General features: G+C 48.4%; 1 protein-coding gene across 2 annotated transcripts in view; it reads left to right on the top strand.

The window, feature by feature from the left end:
- The window catches only part of CNKSR1 (connector enhancer of kinase suppressor of Ras 1), a 415,561-nt gene that overhangs the window by 103,827 nt on the left and 293,437 nt on the right, over window positions 1-18,297 (top strand). For both annotated transcript variants that reach the window (XM_069622809.1, XM_069622810.1), the window contains exon 4: window positions 708-792. In XM_069622809.1, the coding sequence (XP_069478910.1) occupies window positions 708-792 (85 nt within the window). The remainder of the gene's footprint in view (window positions 1-707; window positions 793-18,297) is intronic.

Raw genomic sequence — 18,297 nt, forward strand, 5'->3', positions numbered from 1 at the left:
CATTAATAGTATATGCTCATCCCCTCCCCCCCGGTCCTCCTCAAAAAGATGCTTTTAACACATATAACAGATTGGGCGCAACTAATTGTTGTGACCGATCATTAGTCCATCACAAAGTTGTCTTTCCATAAAATTCCTGTGATAGACCTTCACATAATGTGCTGCACAAAACTATCAAAAACGAATGTCGCTTCCTGTGAGGTCATGTGCGTATTGTCACAACTAACTATTTCAATATAAATAAATAAGGAGGGAGGGGCACGGATTTTGACCATTGGCGCATTGCAAAGGGTGCTTTTCTGAGGCTGGACCGCACCTGGCCACAGTTGCCACATACCCCCGCGCCCCTCCCCCCGGACCCCCCACACCCCGGCTTGGGACTATCGCCTGCTCCTATCCCGCAACCTAAACCGGTCGGCCCTGCCTTTCCTCCCCCGCCCCCGTGGGTGACGGCCTGCATGGACTGGTCAGAGGGCGGCCCTGATTTCCCGCAGTGGGTCTCCATCTCACACTGGCCCCCCTTGGCATGTGTCTCTCCCTGCCGCTCCGCCTGATCTCATCCGGTATGATTTCTCGCCCCTCCCGCCCTCCACCCCCTACTGTGTAGTTTTCCGCCTCGCCCCTCTGCACCGCGTGTTTGGTCTCACTCCGTGTGTGTCGTCCCGTTCTTTCCTTGGTCTCACCCCTCATGTTTGTCTCTCCCACAGGTACCTCTTTACCCGTCTGAATGATTACTCGGCCAGCAGGGACGTGATCGCTCTGTGTGCGGAGCTGGCAGACATCATACACAAGGTTGGTATCAACAGAGGTAAGTGGTGTCTGGCGCTAGACCCGACGAAGGGTGGAGAGGGGGCGTGGGGGGGGCAATTGGAGACGAACTACAGGGTCCCGAAAACAGGAACATGCGGGTTTTAGGCCGGCGAGTGCATCTGGCAGAGGAGAGGGCACGTGGGGAGCGAGCGAGTGTTGTGGGGATGTGGAGGCACCGTATCAGTTTACCAGGGAGGACCCTTCTGACGCAACCTGTAACCCTGGGGATGCTTGGGAAGTGACATCACTGGGAGTGACATCGTCTACACGTGTGTAAGGCACGCTTGTTGGGTCTATGGGTCTGCAACCTGCAGCCCCCATGCTTTGGACTAGGGCTCCCATGACCCCTATTGAGTAGGGATCATGGGGGGATTGGAGGGGAGTTGTCCAAAACATCTGGAGAGCCAAAAAGGTTGCAGACCCAACACATTTACATTCGGTAATTAGCTCGTCTCTGCTAATATCAAAAGGTGATTAACCATTGGCAAACCAGTGTTGGGCTGCCTGGCAAACAGACCAGGGTCCAGCCAGAACTGCTGTTTCCCAGCACCTCTGCTCGACAACACAAGGAACCTCGGACACGTTTTCCCCCCTGTGGTCCTAATCCGAGCGTGCAGCTTGATTCCATAAGCAGAGAAAGCAGGGGGCCCACGTCAGAGGGTTCACTCTTCCACAAGGGGAACACTGGCAGGATAAAAACAAAGCGAGGGATGGGCGCTGGCCTATTTCTAGCCTATGTGGCTCCCGCAACAGATGGTGTGCCCCCCTCATGCGTGTGTGGCTCACCCCTTAGCACAAGGAAAGAAAAATGTAGGATTTGGAAGGTGCTAAGTGCCAAATGTGTATCAATACAAATCCGTCATGTGCCAGTATTGTCTCCTTTTGTGTGTTTCCGGCTTTGTGATCTACTGAGCAAATGGAAAGTGTACATTAGTTGCAATTGGTTGGCTGTGTTGGCAGTCTAATGAAGAGCGCTGGATGTCCAAGACATGGCAGAACAGGGTTTGTTTAGCTCCACTTTTTGTTTGATGATTATCAAGTGGCCAGACCTCAAGTGGCACAGCGAGTAGAGCGCTCACTTATGCAGGTTCGAATCCCGGCGGGGCTAAACTCAGCCTTTCATCCTTCCGAGGTCAATAAATGAGCACCACACACCGTGGGTAATAATAAGCAGCGCTCAGATACCTGAGGGTTCGTAGCGCTATATAAATGCCAAATTATTATTGTGCACTTTTTGTGTTGTTAAATCCATGTGTGTTATTACGTTTGCAATGGTGTAAGCTTTAGTAATGGCTTAAAGTGTATTGGTATTTTTTGTTTTGTTTACCTGAATGTTCTCTAGTGATGCACTCCTGATCAGTGGCTCCGCCCCCCCCAGTGATACCCTGTGTCCCCCCTACCTAAGACGAGCAGTGACCATGTTCTCCCCCTACATTTGTCTTAAGCCCCCTCTGTGCCCCTCCTGAATTTGATTCCTGACGACGCCACTGCTCCTGATACATCCCTGACTGTTGAGCTGAGCAGGATCCGCTGATGTCATCAGTAAACTCGGTCTAGGGTCTAATGCATTTTAAAGCAGTGCTTTAGGGAACAGAAATGAAACGATTAATGCTAAAGGCCATCTTGCACATGGGTGTCTATACCAGGGACATGATATCTTTAGTGGAGCATTTGAGAGTTGACGTGGCATATGTGGGCAGCACCCGGACATGTGGGGTTATGCCCTTGATGTGATGACTATGCAATCCTTGTGCAGACATTTGGGCATTCGAGGCTGGCTTCGGCCCTTGGTGGCAGCTTCTGCACAGCTACACATTACGTATGGTGACTTACTACGATAAGATAATACATTGCTGGGGAGTGCAAGACTGCACTTTGCATTATGATGGCACCTGCACAGGTAGAGTTATACCATAGCCTATGGTGGCATTATTTAGGGAGTCTTAAGGCTTCACTTGACCCATCTCTGACAGTCTATTGACGTTGCAATTGCTTGTTTTGTTAATGCTGTGCACGAATCCAGTATGCACACATGCATGAAGCCGGGCCAGGTCTGATGTTAAAGGCTGTTATGTTAACGGTACTTCTATAGCTCACCGTCACCAACGGAATTGGTCCCCAGGCGCTCTGGAGGATCTGTAAATGAGAAGGTGGGATGGGTTAGTAAGGTGAAGAGGGCGTAGGATAGAGAGGAGTGGTGTACTGTCGGCAGCTTCAACTCGGTAGACACCGGGTGCTGAGCTTTGGTGCGAGTATTGGATCAGTGTCAGTCCGCATGTGCTGTTGTTGTGGCTTATGTGTTGTTGCAGTGTGATGAAATGCGTGCAGCCGGTTGTGCGAGAGATGGTTGTGTGAGTTTTTTTAAGTATGCAGAGAGTTAGAGTTTATATTGGTTAGTGGGTTATGTGACATCTAACAGGCAAGCATTCACAGTTCTATCTAAGTGTAGGACCCGCTGCCCTACACAATTCAGTCTGAGTGTGGCACTCACCAACCCTCACAATACCATCCAGATACCGCACAGGCCAATGTTCATAATTCTGTCCAAGTGCGGGACATGCCAACATTCTCAATTCCCTTCTAGTGCAGTGCCTGGCAATCCTCACAATTCCGTCCTGGTGTGGCACATGCCAACATTCATATATGACAATTTTAACTTGCTAGTAAGGTTCTGTTGGCGATGTGCACGCGGTACGCTGCCGATATTGCCACCTTTCTGCCCATTGCATGCAACTTCTTACTTTTTTTGTCCGGCAGTGCCTCCACGGATGATATTGGGGTTCCTGCCCTTTTCCTTGTGATCAGTTGGAGCATTGTTAAAACATTGTTGAATCCTAGCATTAACTGCTCTGGTTAATGTAGGATTAAGTAAAGATGTTTGGATTCGCCTTAGTACAGATTGGAGCAAAGGAATGTCCTGTGTTACTGCTTTTATCTCCCAGAATGCCATCCACGAAATCTGCATCTTGCAGGGCTTCTCGGGTATCAATTTTAAAGTGGGGAGCTGCTTAAAATTAGCAGTTCATTGGACTGTATCAGATTGTCTATTGGGGAATCAGCAATTGGCTGGTCTTGGTACTCTGGAGATGGCAATATGTATGTATCTGGGTCATCGTCCAAAATAAATAAATACAACAAAAAAAAAGAAAGAAATCGGTCCACATGTATTGGTCGTCCTGCGAGCGCTGATCACCATGCTGTGTGGGGGTCAATGGTGTATGTATGTATGTATATATATATATATATATATATATATATATATATAATATATATAAAAAGTGTCTTGACTAGGTATAGGCTGAGCTGGCAAAGTGCTTGGTTGTCAGGTGTCTAACCTTTATAATTAAGCAGGTGGTTCCACACTACATAAAAATTCTTCTGGTGGTTGTCCATGACATCTACAAAACATGAAATACGTTTCATGACTTTCTCAAATTTCTCTGTAGTCCACTCAGTAGATTTTCAAAATTGGTACCCGAGGGAGTGTGTTCTGGGCAAGAGACACGTTTCTCATGATGCGAAAACCTCTGTTAAAAGTTGGTTTGGTGGGTGTGTAATGTTTCTCCTGTGATGTGGCATCTACAGGGTTCGAAATACAGCATTCTAGGTTTAAGAAGTGTTTTTTCGGAATGTGTATTAACCTTAATTGCTACATTTTCAATGTACCAGAATCTTGCGTTGAGAGTTTAGTTTTTGGCGCATGTTCCTTCGGCACGTAAAAGAAAGGACTTTTTAGGAGCGGTGTCGGTAATTGGCTTACTCAGCAACTGTTTGGAAATGTGATCTTGCAGTGAATGCGACTGCGAGGACCCAGAGGCCAATGGACTCTTGGTAGAGAGGAAGGGTTTTCTACCCTTTCAACATGGCGTGGCTGTGTTTTTCCAATGATGCAGTCGGTGTACGGCTTCGGGTTGTGTTTAGTGTGATGATGGATGTGGGTGCTTTAGTTGCAGGGTGTAGTAAACGTGACATGGCCGCCGGCCTACTTACCGCAGTCGGGGACTAATGCCGGAACCCTGATAGTCTTCGGCGTCACTATGTGGACCGTAGTTGCCTGGATCGTTGGACTCTTCGCCGCCTGTTAAATCGATGGATGCTTCAGCCTGCATGGCGTGGGTGGCTCAATGTTTAGTGTGGGGGAACATTTTGGGTTTGACGCGCTTACATGACTTAGTGTTTTGCTGCAGGGTCTCTAGGAAGACAATTGACAAAGTTACTTACTGTAGTGACTACTTTATTCCTAGTCCATAGTCCCCCTTTCCTCCATACTCGTGGGACATTCCATCCATAAAGACAGGACTGGAGCACTTAAGCATAAAAAAAGTGGATGACGTTGCAAGGTCTGATAAAAGTCAAGACACTGTAAATCGAAGCCTGTTGGGGGATCATGTTGTTTAGCTAGACACCAATGACAGATTTGAAGCCATTTGCTCTTGTACTGAGCCCTCGTAGAAGGCTTACGTGCCTCCTGAATTATGCACATGTTATCCTCTGAAAGGTTAAACTGCGCTAAGGATCAGAACTCTGGTACCAGGTCGCAAAGCTGGAGAATTGTGGGGAGGGGTGCCACAACCGGTGATTGCTCTGGTGAAAAAGGTTGGGATTCTGCGGCAACCTGATCAGGTTGCACATCGACAGGTGCTGCAGTTCTGAAAACTAGAACCTGGCTGGCCGCCAAGGAGCTATGAAGGGGAGAGTGCAGTTCGAACCACTCCTGAGTTTCCAGAGTGACCGATGAATCAGCAGCAAAGGAGGGAAGGCATAAGCTTTCATGTTCTGCGTGATCTCAAAAGCATCCCCCAAGGAAGACACTCTGAGACCATCCTTAGAAGCATAAAGAGGAAGTTTTGTGTTCGTTCAGGTTGCAAAGAAGTCCAACGCTGGAGCACCCCATTGCTGGAAGAGCTTGGTAAGAACATCAGTATCCGTGTTGCTGCAGATTGGCGGCTGAGGGATTCTGCCGCGACATTGATGTGACCCGGAATGTGCACTGCCTGAAGCCAAACATTTTTCTGAATCGCCCAATTCCAAATTTGGATAGCTAGGTCCACCAGGAGGAGACCTGGTGCCCCCCCCCTCCCCCAGTTTGTCGATGTAGAACATTGCAACAGAATTGTCAGTGCAAATTCGAACCAGACTGTTAATGAGAGGGTTGAAAAGCCTGGAGCACCAGAAAAACTGCCAGAAGCTCTAGGTAATTGATATGGGATAGTCTGTCCTGGGGCATCCAGAAATCATACATCGAGGTGACGCAGTGTCGCCCCGCCCCACCTAGAAGGGAGGCGTCTGTAGTAACCGTTACTTGTGGGCAGGGCTCCTGGAAGGAGGTTCGCACCGAAAGGATGCTGGTGGAAGACCACCATTAAAGATCCACCGTAATGGAGGATGGAACTGGAATCATCTCAGAGTCCGGATCCATAGCCTGAGAGCAGCAGCTCCGAAGAGCAAGCAGAGTCAGCCTCATTTTCAGTCGTGCAAGAGCTAGAGCGAACGTGCAAGAGGCCATAACGCCAAGGAGTTTCTGGAACCACCAGGCTGACATTGTGGAGCGGACTGCAGGAAAATATGGCACATAGTCAACAGGTCAGCAATTCTGTCCTCTGTCAGGAACACTCTGGTACAGACAGTATCCCAAAGGAAACCTAGAAAGATCCGGTCTTGATCAACCGTTGCAGACAATTTCCGCCAGTTCACTGACAGCCCAAGATGGAACAGGAGCTGGAGAAGTGACTGAAGATTGGCCATTGCAGCTTGCGGGCAAGGGCTGCACAGGAGCCAATCGTCCAAATATGGATATACATGAGCTACCTGCAGTCTGAGGAATGCTGCAATGACCGCCATCTTCATAAAGCCATGCAGCGCTGAGCTGAGAAGAAACGGTAGCACTCAATACTGGAAGTGTTCCGTTCCCAAAGAGAACAGCAGAGATTCCTGATGCTGGCTCCAGATCAGGATATGCATTGTAGGCGTCATAAGCCAATCACCCTTCTGTAGAGAGGACTTTATCTGGCTGGACGCAATCATCTTCAATTTCTCTTGGGGTAGAAAGAGATTGAAATTGGAGTGGTTTAGGATAGTGCACAGGCCAGCCTGGTTGGGTTTGGGCACCACCCGCAAGGGAACAGGCTCCACTGCTCTGAAGTCTTGAAGTTTCTGTATCTCGGTTCTGAGGAAGGGCGATCCAGTCTGCTGAAGAGGTGGGCGAGAGGGTGGGGTAGGAGGCAGGGTAAAGCAGACGCCCGCACCGACGACAGAAAAAACCCATTGTCTTCTGTGATGGTCTGCCACGCATCCAGATGCGAAGATATTCGTCCTCCCACCAGAGTCTTTTGAGACCGATGGAAAACAATTTAGATGGTTTATCGGCAGGGAGACCTCCAGTTGTTGAAGAGGAGGCTGTTGACAGAAAAATCAGCTAACCTTGCCTTTGCTGCTTGCGGTGAGCTCCACCAGCAGGAGCTTCTGACCGATGCACACAGCGGTCCTGGAACCCTCTGAAACCAGAGGTGGACCTAGTTTGAGACCCAGACCTCCAAGTAGAAGCTGCTTTAGCTGGGGTTTTGACAAGGACCGACAAAGATTTAGGCGTTTGCGTACTTGCCATGCAAACTACTTATAATCTTACAGGTAAGCAAACTGAACGGGGTCCCTTCACCATTCACTATGCTGCCAGAGCTGATGGGATTTTGTAGTTCAAGCGATCTGGAAAGCCAAAAGATACAGAACCCTGAATTAGAAACATTAATTTTACTCTTTTATTATTAGTAGGGGATTGGTAGGATCGCAACATCACTCCAGCATGGTGTGTCGCGACCTAAGCATTAAGGCTGCACACTGCCTAGTCTCTATTAAAGCACGACAGACCTCTTCTAAAGGTATATACCACAGCACCTTGGGTCATCGGGGCTCTTGCGCTAGCACTCGTCACGCTCTCTAGAAACACATCTGCTAACATCAGCAAATGCAAGGATACCGAGTGCCTTAATGGCACTACAAAATGAGCCGGGGCTCATCAAGGGGGTGTGGAATAACGGTGGGGGTCCCGCTGGCCTGTTATGCCACACCCTCTGACCAGCCTCGGCTCAAATGGCTACTGGCACCCCTGCCAGGCAGCCTTTTGTAGAGGTCAGCACCCTCTCCCCTCAGGGGAGAGGGTGCTGATCCCTGCATTTATGTTCTATAGGCTTGCCTGGCAGGGGACAGCGCCTCGCCTATTTAGCCTTAATGCTGGCGCTGCCCTTCGCCAGCTGGGGAGGGGCAGTGTCTTCATTGAGGCTGAAAGGGTGAGGCCACTGGAAGCAGAGGCCTTTTTTTCCTAAAGACAAACTCCCGCGAATCCGCAGGAGTTTCAGTATTTAGAAAGCAAGGCCTCTGGTTCCAGCGGTCTCACGTTTTCTCCATAATGGTGGAGCCGGCCCACGGGCATTACTTGCTTAAAGGGGTGCCTGGCAGGTGCGGCGCCACCATTATGGCTAAAAGGCATTCTTTTTCTGAAGCCTGGAGCTCTCGCACACGAGCGAGAGCTTCAGGCTGTAGAATAAAATGCCTTTTCGTGTAGTGGTCGGGGCTGCCAGGGGAGATTAGTGTGCCCCGCCTCAAAACAAAATTTCGGAGCCTGCTGGGGCCCAGCCCACTTAAAGCCACGAGGATACCACCTTAAGTCCACAAGATCTACGGTAATTAAACCCATCGGAAAAGTCACACTTGTTTACGATGTCACTGTATCAATGAGTTCAGCAAAACACTTAGCGTTATAGCAGCCAAGACAATCCACCCTCTTTACAAAGAAATCCCACTATTTCTCAGCTCATGATATTTACTGAGCCATGGCCATGCGCGCTGAAGAAAGAAAACGAGACTAAAATAAAGATGCCACTTATCACTTTCTTTATTACACCCCCTGAAAACTACGAGACAGCACTTAATCAATCTGTGTGTGTTTTGACTGCATTTTTGTATTCCCACAGGTGTCATGCCACGAAAATGGGAGAAAGTTAAGGGAGAGGGAGCGGATGAGGCGTAGATCAGAAGCACCAATCAGTTCCTAGGAGCTGCTGAGCCTGGGCCTCGCAGCGCGCAGCTTTATTTGTGTGCACATTTAGTCTCTCTCAGTGTTGAAAATGGGAATACATTCGTGGGGGATCCCACAAGGACCGGGGTGGGGGCGGAGTTTGGGCGTGGGCGTGCCAGAGGAGGTGGGGTTAATGGGGGGCGGAGCTGGCAGTTGACCTATGATCCAAGGAAATGTCCAAAATAATAGTTTAAAACGACACTATTTCTTTCATGCTGCTTCTTTTCCAAACTATATATCAATTCCACTTTAACCCACTTCCATGGCACTGGTGATGAGATACTTCACTATGTGGATAATAGTTTGGACCAGTGTTGCTGAGTAAATATTCTTTAAAACACACAATTTGCATTCCATTTTATAATAATAAAACTCCCCCCTTGGGTTCTATTCAAACACAGTGATTTCTGTTTGCCATAAGCAACGGTTTCCTTTACTGGAACCACACCCAGCACAGCTCCTGCAGCTCCCCTCTGAAAGCAGTTGGGTGGCTGCATCGTGTGTGACGTTAATAGGGGTATTTATGCAATGTTTGTCGGATACCTGTATATTTATTTATGCAATGTTTGTCGGATACAGGTATCTGACAAACATTGCATAAATAAAAAAAGAATCCGGGTCCATGTATCCGACAAACATTGCATACTTAAATAAACCGGGTTGTGGCTGAGGACTGTAACTTCCTCTTGTGACCCCTTGCATGGGGTCACCAGAGGAAGTTAAGTTGCTCGCGGGCGCTTTTTTTTTTTTTTGTTCTCACCAGCGCAGAGCAGGGTTTTGGGGCGGCTGATTCTGGCTAGATCCCAAGATCCAGCTACATATCAGGTGCTGGATCTCAGATCTGGCGAGAGCCGGCCCAGTGACCATCGCTGGTCCCTTTTCAGACCCACCCAGGCCCCAACATCCCACCAGACATTTCATCCAGCATGCACGCCTGCTTTCCATAATCACTGAACATTAATAGTGCATGTGTTTATGGGGTGCCCTTCTCCAGGGGGCAGATTGACACCTGCCTCTTCTGTGCCCCTCTGACCTTCTGCTCCTTAGGGCAACCACCTCCCCTAGCCCGTCCCTAGAAACGCCACTGGATGGGAGACTTAGAATTCATCAAAACCCTTCACTTTTCTCAGGCCTGCTTTCCATAACACTGCATGCAAATCAGTCGTGGTCCTGCCACCAACATAGAGAGTCGGCGCCAAGCTCTTAGACCACATGCATGTCTGTGGTCACTTTTGATCAAGGGCCTAGGTCCATGTCCCAGCAGTTCTGCCTAAACTCCTTTCGTTGGCCGGATAAAGACTGATTTGCATATGGCTGGTCCACGTTTCTTGTGGCGCAGACATACTAAGAAAAGATAGTTTAGAAGGCTCCCCCGATCAAGGAAATAGATTATGATTAATTCAAAGCATTGCATCCATCACTTTTTGGTCAGACAAGGCTTTTCCTTTAGAGCTACATTTCTCACGTATCAACCTTTATTTGCCCATACTTTGGTAGGTAAACCCACAGAAGGGATAATCTTAATATAATTTGCAAGGTACCTCCTTTCGCTGATGCATCTGCTGCAGAAATGTGTGTGCGCAAGCTTAAGGTCACAAGTTTTGTATCCTGGATGGGCCGGTCCACTCATTTCATCTTCATAAGGCTGATAAAATGAGTAACCTTGAGTGGGCTCATTCCCTACTGCCTCGGGAACGGGCAGCAGCAAGCGGAGCTGGCAGCTGGCTTAAACCCTAGAGGATCTTTCATGAGTCCCCCAGTAGGCAGAAGATTGAGCAGCAAGTGACACCCACATGTGTTGGATTCTGCCTTCCCTTGCCAGAGACCCGTGCGTTCCCCATCACCCTACTCCCAAACTGAGTAATGGTGGGAGACCCCTTGCCCACAATAGGTAGTATGGGGATAAGGTGTTATTGGGAATTACAGTCCTCATATTGGAAAGGGGAGGGGAGGGGATAGAGTGTCAGAGTATCCTACAGGACAGAATAGGGAAGGTTTGTGAAATGGACAAGAATGACTGGGATGGAGAACAGAACATAGGGGATTGTGGGAATAGTAGTGTTCTGTCATAACAGATTGGGTGTTCTGGGCAAAGTAACTAGAGGAATCTGGAATAGAATGTCTGGGGTTGTTTGGATGAGTTGCAAGCTGGTTAGAGATCTTAGAGCAGGGGTGCACAACTGATTTTGACAGAGGGCCGAAAGTACCTTACATGAGGGCTATAGTGGGCCGAAAAGTAAATGTGGGTGGGACGGTAGGCGGGGCGTGGCAGGAGGCTTTTTAAACCTCCAATTTGTACTAAACACATGGAAAAAGAATGTTTTTGAGGGGTAACGATTTTTATTTACATTTCAAACTTACATTTTGTACTACACATTTTCCATTGTTATAATTTATTTCTATTTAGTTATTGTATCTCGCCTGTTTAATTAACTTATATATATTTTATTGACCCTAGATACACTATGCCCCATGTCCCTCACCCCCAACCAAACACTATGCCCCATGGCCCCCTCACCCCAACCAAACACTATGCCCCATGGCCCCCTCACCCCCAACCGAACATTATGTCCCATGGCCCCCTCACCCCCAACCGAACATTATGCCCCATGGCCCCCTCACCCCCAACCAAACATTATGCCCCATGGGCCCCTCACCCCCAACCAAACACTATGCCCCATGGCCCCCTCACACCCAACCAAACACTATGCCCCATGGCCCCCTCACCCCAACCAAACACTATGCCCCATGGCCCCCTCACCCCCAACCAAACACTATGCCCCATGGCCCCCTCACCCCCAACCAAACACTATGCCCCATGGCCCCCTCACCCCCAACCAAACACTATGCCCCATGTCCCTCACCCCCAACCAAACACTATGCCCCATGTCCCTCACCCCCAACCAAACACTATGCCCCATGTCCCTCACCCCCAACCAAACACTATGCCCCATGGCCCCCTCACCCCCAACCAAACATTATGCCCCATGGCCCCCTCACCCACAACCAAACACTATGCCCCATGTCCCTCGCCCCCAACCAAACACTATGCCCCATGTCCCTCACCCCCAACCAAACACTATGCCGCATGGCTTCCTCACCCCCAACCAAACACTATGCCCCATGGCCCCCTCACCCCAACCAAACACTGCCCCATGGCCTCCTCTCCCCCAACCAAACACTATGCCCCATGGCCCCCTCACCCCCAACCAAACACTATGCCGCATGGCCCCCTCACCCCCAACCAAACATTATGCCCCATGGCCCCCTCACCCCCAACCAAACACTATGCCCCATGTCCCTCGCCCCTAACCAAACACTATGCCCCATGTCTCTCATCCCCAACCAAACACTATGCCGCATGGCCCCCTCACCCCCAACCAAACACTATGCCCCATGGCCCCCTCACCCCAACCAAACACTGCCCCATGGCCCCCTCACCCCCAACCAAACACTATGCCCCATGGCCTCCTCACCCCCAACCAAACACTATGCCCCATGGCCCCCTCACCCCCAACCAAACCCCACAACTCAGCACACACACAAACATGCACCAATACAGACCCGAACCCCCCCACCCCCCCCAACTCCAAACCCCCAACTCAGCAAACACACACTCAAGCATGCACCCATACAGATCCGAACCCCCACCCCCCCAACTCAGCACAAACAAACATGCACCCATACAGACCCGAACCCCCACCCCCCCCAACTCAGCACACACAAACATGCACCCATACAGACCCGAACCCCCCACGCCCCCAAATCAGCACACGAAAAACACTCAAATCAAAACATTCATACACATCCGACACACATCAGACACCCCCCACCCCGCATCTCAACATACACACAAAATACATTCAAATACAAACATTCACACACCCCCCACATCTCAACATACACACAAAATACATTCAAATACATTCACACACCCCCCCACATCTCAACATACACACAAAATACATTCAAATACATTCGTACACAACCGACACACCCCCCACCCCCGCATCTCAACATACACACAAAATACATTCAAACACAAACATTCATACACATCCGACACCCCCCCGACCCCCGCATCTCAACATACACACAAAATACATTCAAACACAAACATTCATACACATCCGACACACCCCCCCACCCCCGCATCTCAACATACACACAAAATACATTCAAATACAAACATTCATACGCATCCGACACCCCCCCACCCCCGCATCTCAACATACACACAATATACATTCAAACACAAACATTCATACACATCCGACACACACCCCCCCCCCGCAACATACACACACAAACATAAAGCAAAACAAACCCGACACACAAAAACAAACAGACCACTTACCGGAGACGTGCTGGAAGGCAGGCAGGTAAGCGGCAGGCAAGCTGGAACGCTGGAATCGCACTACGACTGGCGTGGTCCAAGGCTGAAATGCCTTCCGGCATCAAGCCTTATGGACCACGCCAGCCGTAGTGCTGGCCCTCCATTGATGCAGCACACACGCATTACGTGGCTCGTAGGAGCGACGTGATGCATGTGTGTGCTGAGCCAATGAGGGCCAGTGTTTTCACCGGCCCGGAAGACAACAAAGACTTTCCTAATGGAGGGTGTACTGTAACCTACGAAGGCCTGAGGGATCTTGTCCTCTTTTCCTCCTTGGTATAGTACCGGGAGGAAAAGAGGCCCAGTATAGTACCGGGCCTCACCTTGGATATTCTCCCAAGTATAACCACGGTCTCCCTCATCCAAGTGATCCTCCCCCACTGGTCCACCCCCAGGAACTGGATCCAAAAGCGATGGCTGTGTCCTGGCCACCTGAATAAGGGATTCCTTGGCTCCACTCGGGAGAATACCCTAAGGATTCTCACAACACCCTTGAACATTGGTCACTTGTGTCTGTCTTACTGTTGATACCATGCCTTTCTTACAACATTTAACAGAATCATTTCTAAATTTTCCCATTTGTGGCAGCCAAAGAAAATATGACCCATTTAAGTAGTCGGATGTGCTCAGGATTACATACTTGCTAAGGTGTGGAAGGCAGGTTTTCTGTTTGTGCAGTTTGCAATTTTGCAGGTTTCTGATCAAACATGACTCAAATGCATCTTTGGTTTTACACCAACATGCAATTCCTGGCAAGAGATGCACAAAGTACTGTGTACAGGTTCATGGTTGCCTGCCGTTCTTGTAACTGTTAATGCATGTCAGTGTCACTTTAATGTACTGTGTAAATGTAATAGAGAACAAGACGATGACTGCCTTGGCTTCAATTCCGCTCTTTTTTTCTCAAATGCACCTGAGCTGAGCCAGAGTCGGGGCAGGCTGGCTCTGCCTATCCAACCTCTAGCTGGCGGACTCCTTACTGAGTCAATGTCCACCCACTTGGCAAGTCCCGTCAAACTTTGCAGTAGATCATTTATGCCACTTTTAATGTTGGAAGAGAATCATTGCTCACAATAGATTATGCTATCAGCAATATAAAAAATTAAGGGACTGTCCAGCCTGTAGTGTGCATGATATAAATGATGCCTACTTAATACATGAATTACACACAGAGGCTTTTTGCGTAGTACACATTTAAAATAATCCCTTCCAGGTCATCCTAGTTTTAGATGGCAAAACAATAAGGCAGTTTAATGTAATGATCTATCCAGGATATCATAATTTTGTCATGAGGGGAAGCCTGGGTGTGAGCCCAGATCTTCTGCCTGCACAGTTTTGTATTTCTGGACTCCAGACTCTACTTTTTACTGTTGTATCTTTAGGTTTGTACCAACATGCAATGTTGCCTGCACAGTAGTCTGGCAATAGTTAAAGTAGTGCTCTGTGAATTGGTGCCTACTGCTAAGATTGTCCATGTTTGGTAGGGGTGGTGGGGGTGGGGATGTTGCAGTTCTGTACAAGATGTAACATCACAGGTACAGCAATCTGCTCCAGAGAAGTGAGAGTATAGGGAAAGGGGGGTGGGGAGTGTGCTTAATTCATCATCTATTTGACTGGGCACAAACATGCACTCTGGACCTCTATCCTTTCAGTCCTATATATCCATTGTGATGAATCCTGAGGTGTCATCGCTACTTTAGACGAGGAAGCCCCTCTCCATGAGGCCAGGGGGTAAGACTGCTACCCGATAGTCTCTCGGAGGGTGGTGCTCAGCGGACGGATCACATGGGGAGGGAGAACCCAATTGGGAGTGGTGACCAGCTTGGGAAAACACAATATCCCTTTCCCCCTCAACCCTCCCTCAAAACCCATCCTCCTCCACATTACTTGAAAGCCCCATGTTGTAATACATCCCAGGAAATAACTACTGAAACCAGCAATGATATGCACTCTAGCCTTTGCAGGGACTCTATTGGCTCACTGTCAAGAAAAGGCAGAACAGGAAGCGAAGCAAGGCGTCTTCGTGCTCCGACCGCAAAAGACCTCAGGTACTTTGAGTGGAGCCAAAGGAAGAAGCAGATTATGTTGAAGAGGGAACTGCACTTGCAGAAGGCTCGCAACACGGGAAGGAGAGTGAAGGGAAACTGCTTACCAGTGACCAGAGCTGCTGGAGTGCAGAGGGGCTGACGCCGAACGGCAGAAGTAGTATGCAGAAGACCGTTGAGGATGCTGGAGAGCCTGGGGAGTTGCCAAAGCTCCTGGGACATCCACAAACACACAGAGTTGGACATCCCAGACCCTACAGGTAACCTGGTGGCTGATCCCAGGTTTGGGAAGATCCATAGAGGGAACTGTCCCCAACCAGTAACAAGGACAAATATAAACTTCATGAATACAAGAGAGTATCACAGAGTGGCAGGAGTGAGCTGGGGTTGGGGCTGGTGTCTTCTGCATATTACTTCTGCCAGCTGGGGCTGGGGGGAGAGAGAGAGAGAAATCCAAATCAAAATCTGGGGACAAATGCTTCAAACCACAATATGAGGGAATACGAGGCAAGCACAAACAAGGCACACACAGAGATCTTGGCAGGAGAGTAAACCAAGGCTGTGGGTGAATGAGAAAGTTGAATGCCTTACTTGGCCGGAGAGTAGACCAAAGAGGGGGTACTGAGAAAAGTGTGAGAAACCCTCACGACGGCTTTGAAAAGGTGTTAGGCTAAGCATCCTTATCATAGAGCCTGAGTGTCAAGCCTACCCGATAAAGACAAGGCTGATCACTCCAGACACAGAGACCATTGGATGAACACTAGAAAGTCTCTGGAAAGGCAATCAACCCCTTTCTAATCAACTGGGAAAAGACTCTGGGGAGCAGGGAGTCAAACCCTTGAGTCTGGTAGAACGTTTTGCTTGTACTTCTACATCCTTTTTGAAACGTTTGTTTTAGCTAACAAAGAGAACTCTAGAAAGACTCTAGGGAAAAGGAATGGACCCTTTGAGTCTTGTGGAACCTTTTGCTTACTTTCGACACCTTTTTAGAACATTTGTGTTTGGCCTACGAAGTTGGGCTGCAGGTCGTCAGTCAAGAGACATTTCCCTTTTTCAACTTATATTAAGTTTAGCCTGTGAGGGACAGGTTGGGATTTGTAAAAGGAAAGTGGCTTTTATCAGGTTGAGCTTGCTACCTTGTTTAATCTGTAAACATGAAATGGTTAACTAATAATAATCTAGTTGGATGATGCAAGCATGGATGTTAGCAAGTGGCCTAAGCCCAAGGAAAAGAATCGAGTAATTAGCAATACTCCATGCGCTCCTCAACTCCCATTCAATCTGTGTTGTGCTGATCTACAAACCCCGTTTAGCCTATATTAGCGTAGGTCTAAAAAGTCCCGATCCGAACAGGGACTTTTGACATTATCGGTGCAGAACCGCTTTCGAGTGACACTGCTGAGAGAGACCTCGTTTTAACCAGAAGATCTAAAACACTGAGATGCTTATATCCCGAGATGAACATGGACCATGAACCGTAAGATAAGATGGTCTTTCAAATTTAGAGCCGGTTGAATAATTCAGAGGTTACAGAAGGGACCATTAATGCTGACAGCACACAACCAAAGCGAGAAGCGACACATTTTCTATTTTATGGCTAAGTTTATTGAATTTATATCAAATATTTGAATGATGGAGTGATTGTGTGTGTGTCAAACAGACTTTGTTTTCCGGAGACATTTTACATGTACACCAATATGGGCCCAACAGGTTACGATTTGGACCCCGGACGGCAAAGTTTACTTTGGACTTTGTGACACAAACCGTTTCATTAGATAGTTTTGTTTAGGCAGGGAAACCTCTCTTCGAGGTAGGGCTAGTAAGGATTTTCTCCAACCCCTTCCTTATTTTGTGGTTAATATGTCTTTGCCAATCAACATGCCAACAATGTGTCCGCCTCTTACTCCATAGACCCTTGCACCATGTAGTCTGAAGAAAAAGAAATGAAGGATTTACACTCATTTAATCAAAAACTAAAGAAACAAAGCCCTCCTGTTGTTCTGGGTAAGGAATGAGATGTTTTGAAAGTTCTGGATTTTAAGCACACTTTCTCCATTCTTGCACAGTACTTGTAGTTGTTTAGTTTCCCTGCTATAAAATCAGGACCACAAGTATCGTAAAGAAATGTGATCGTAGTACTGGTTGATAATTTCACCCTTCACATGGGTCAACGCAAAGTATTTTTAATGTTTTGCATGGGTTGTACACGCGTGCAACTTCACCTGCTGTAAGCTGCACTCCAACAAAAACATACAGTCGGGCAGAGAAATCAGTGGTTGGTTTCCATTTTAGAGTAATGATTTTACTTTGTAACTGGGGTTTGTAAGCAAGGTTGGAACAGTCTTACCTAAAACAGCACCTGATATTAAGGAGGTCCCATGCACCTAGGATGAGCAATCTTGTCCTTCGCACTTAAGGGGTTAAAGAGATGTATGTTAATGCACACCCGTTAGCCTTCACTTAAGCAAACGCCAACATGCTATGGCAAGTGGCAGTGCGACTGCTGACAGCCAGAGCTTTATAAATCATTAATTAGCGGAAACACAATATTGTACTGTGCCTCTTGTGGTGCAGCCCACTGTTATGCATCCATTGGTGTGATTTTGCCAGAGGGGGGGGGGGCTGTCCCCACTGGATTATTTTGTGGGTGAGTGGATGAAGACTTTTTCATCCCCTGCTCAAAGTCTGCTCCACTAGCTAGAGATGAGTGGTGGGACTGTGACTGATGCGAGGAGTGCTATGACCAAGGTAGAATGGAACCCTAACAGAAAGCCAGTGAGAAAAGCCTGTGACTGATGGCAAGTGCAGGCCCATGACTGAGGCAAAACAGAGCAATGCTTACAAATGTTTCTCATCTAACATCTATCACTATCCCTGCAATTTGACCTGCTCTAGTTCCTTTACTGCACCACCACCAGAGTGCTTTTCCAGCCTTCCTAGCCACTTCCTTATATTTGGTGGAACCACAGGGCACC

Source organism: Ambystoma mexicanum, chromosome 11, assembly GCF_040938575.1.
Source record: "Ambystoma mexicanum isolate Mex_15411 chromosome 11, UKY_AmexF1_1, whole genome shotgun sequence".
Taxonomy (NCBI): domain Eukaryota; kingdom Metazoa; phylum Chordata; class Amphibia; order Caudata; family Ambystomatidae; genus Ambystoma; species Ambystoma mexicanum.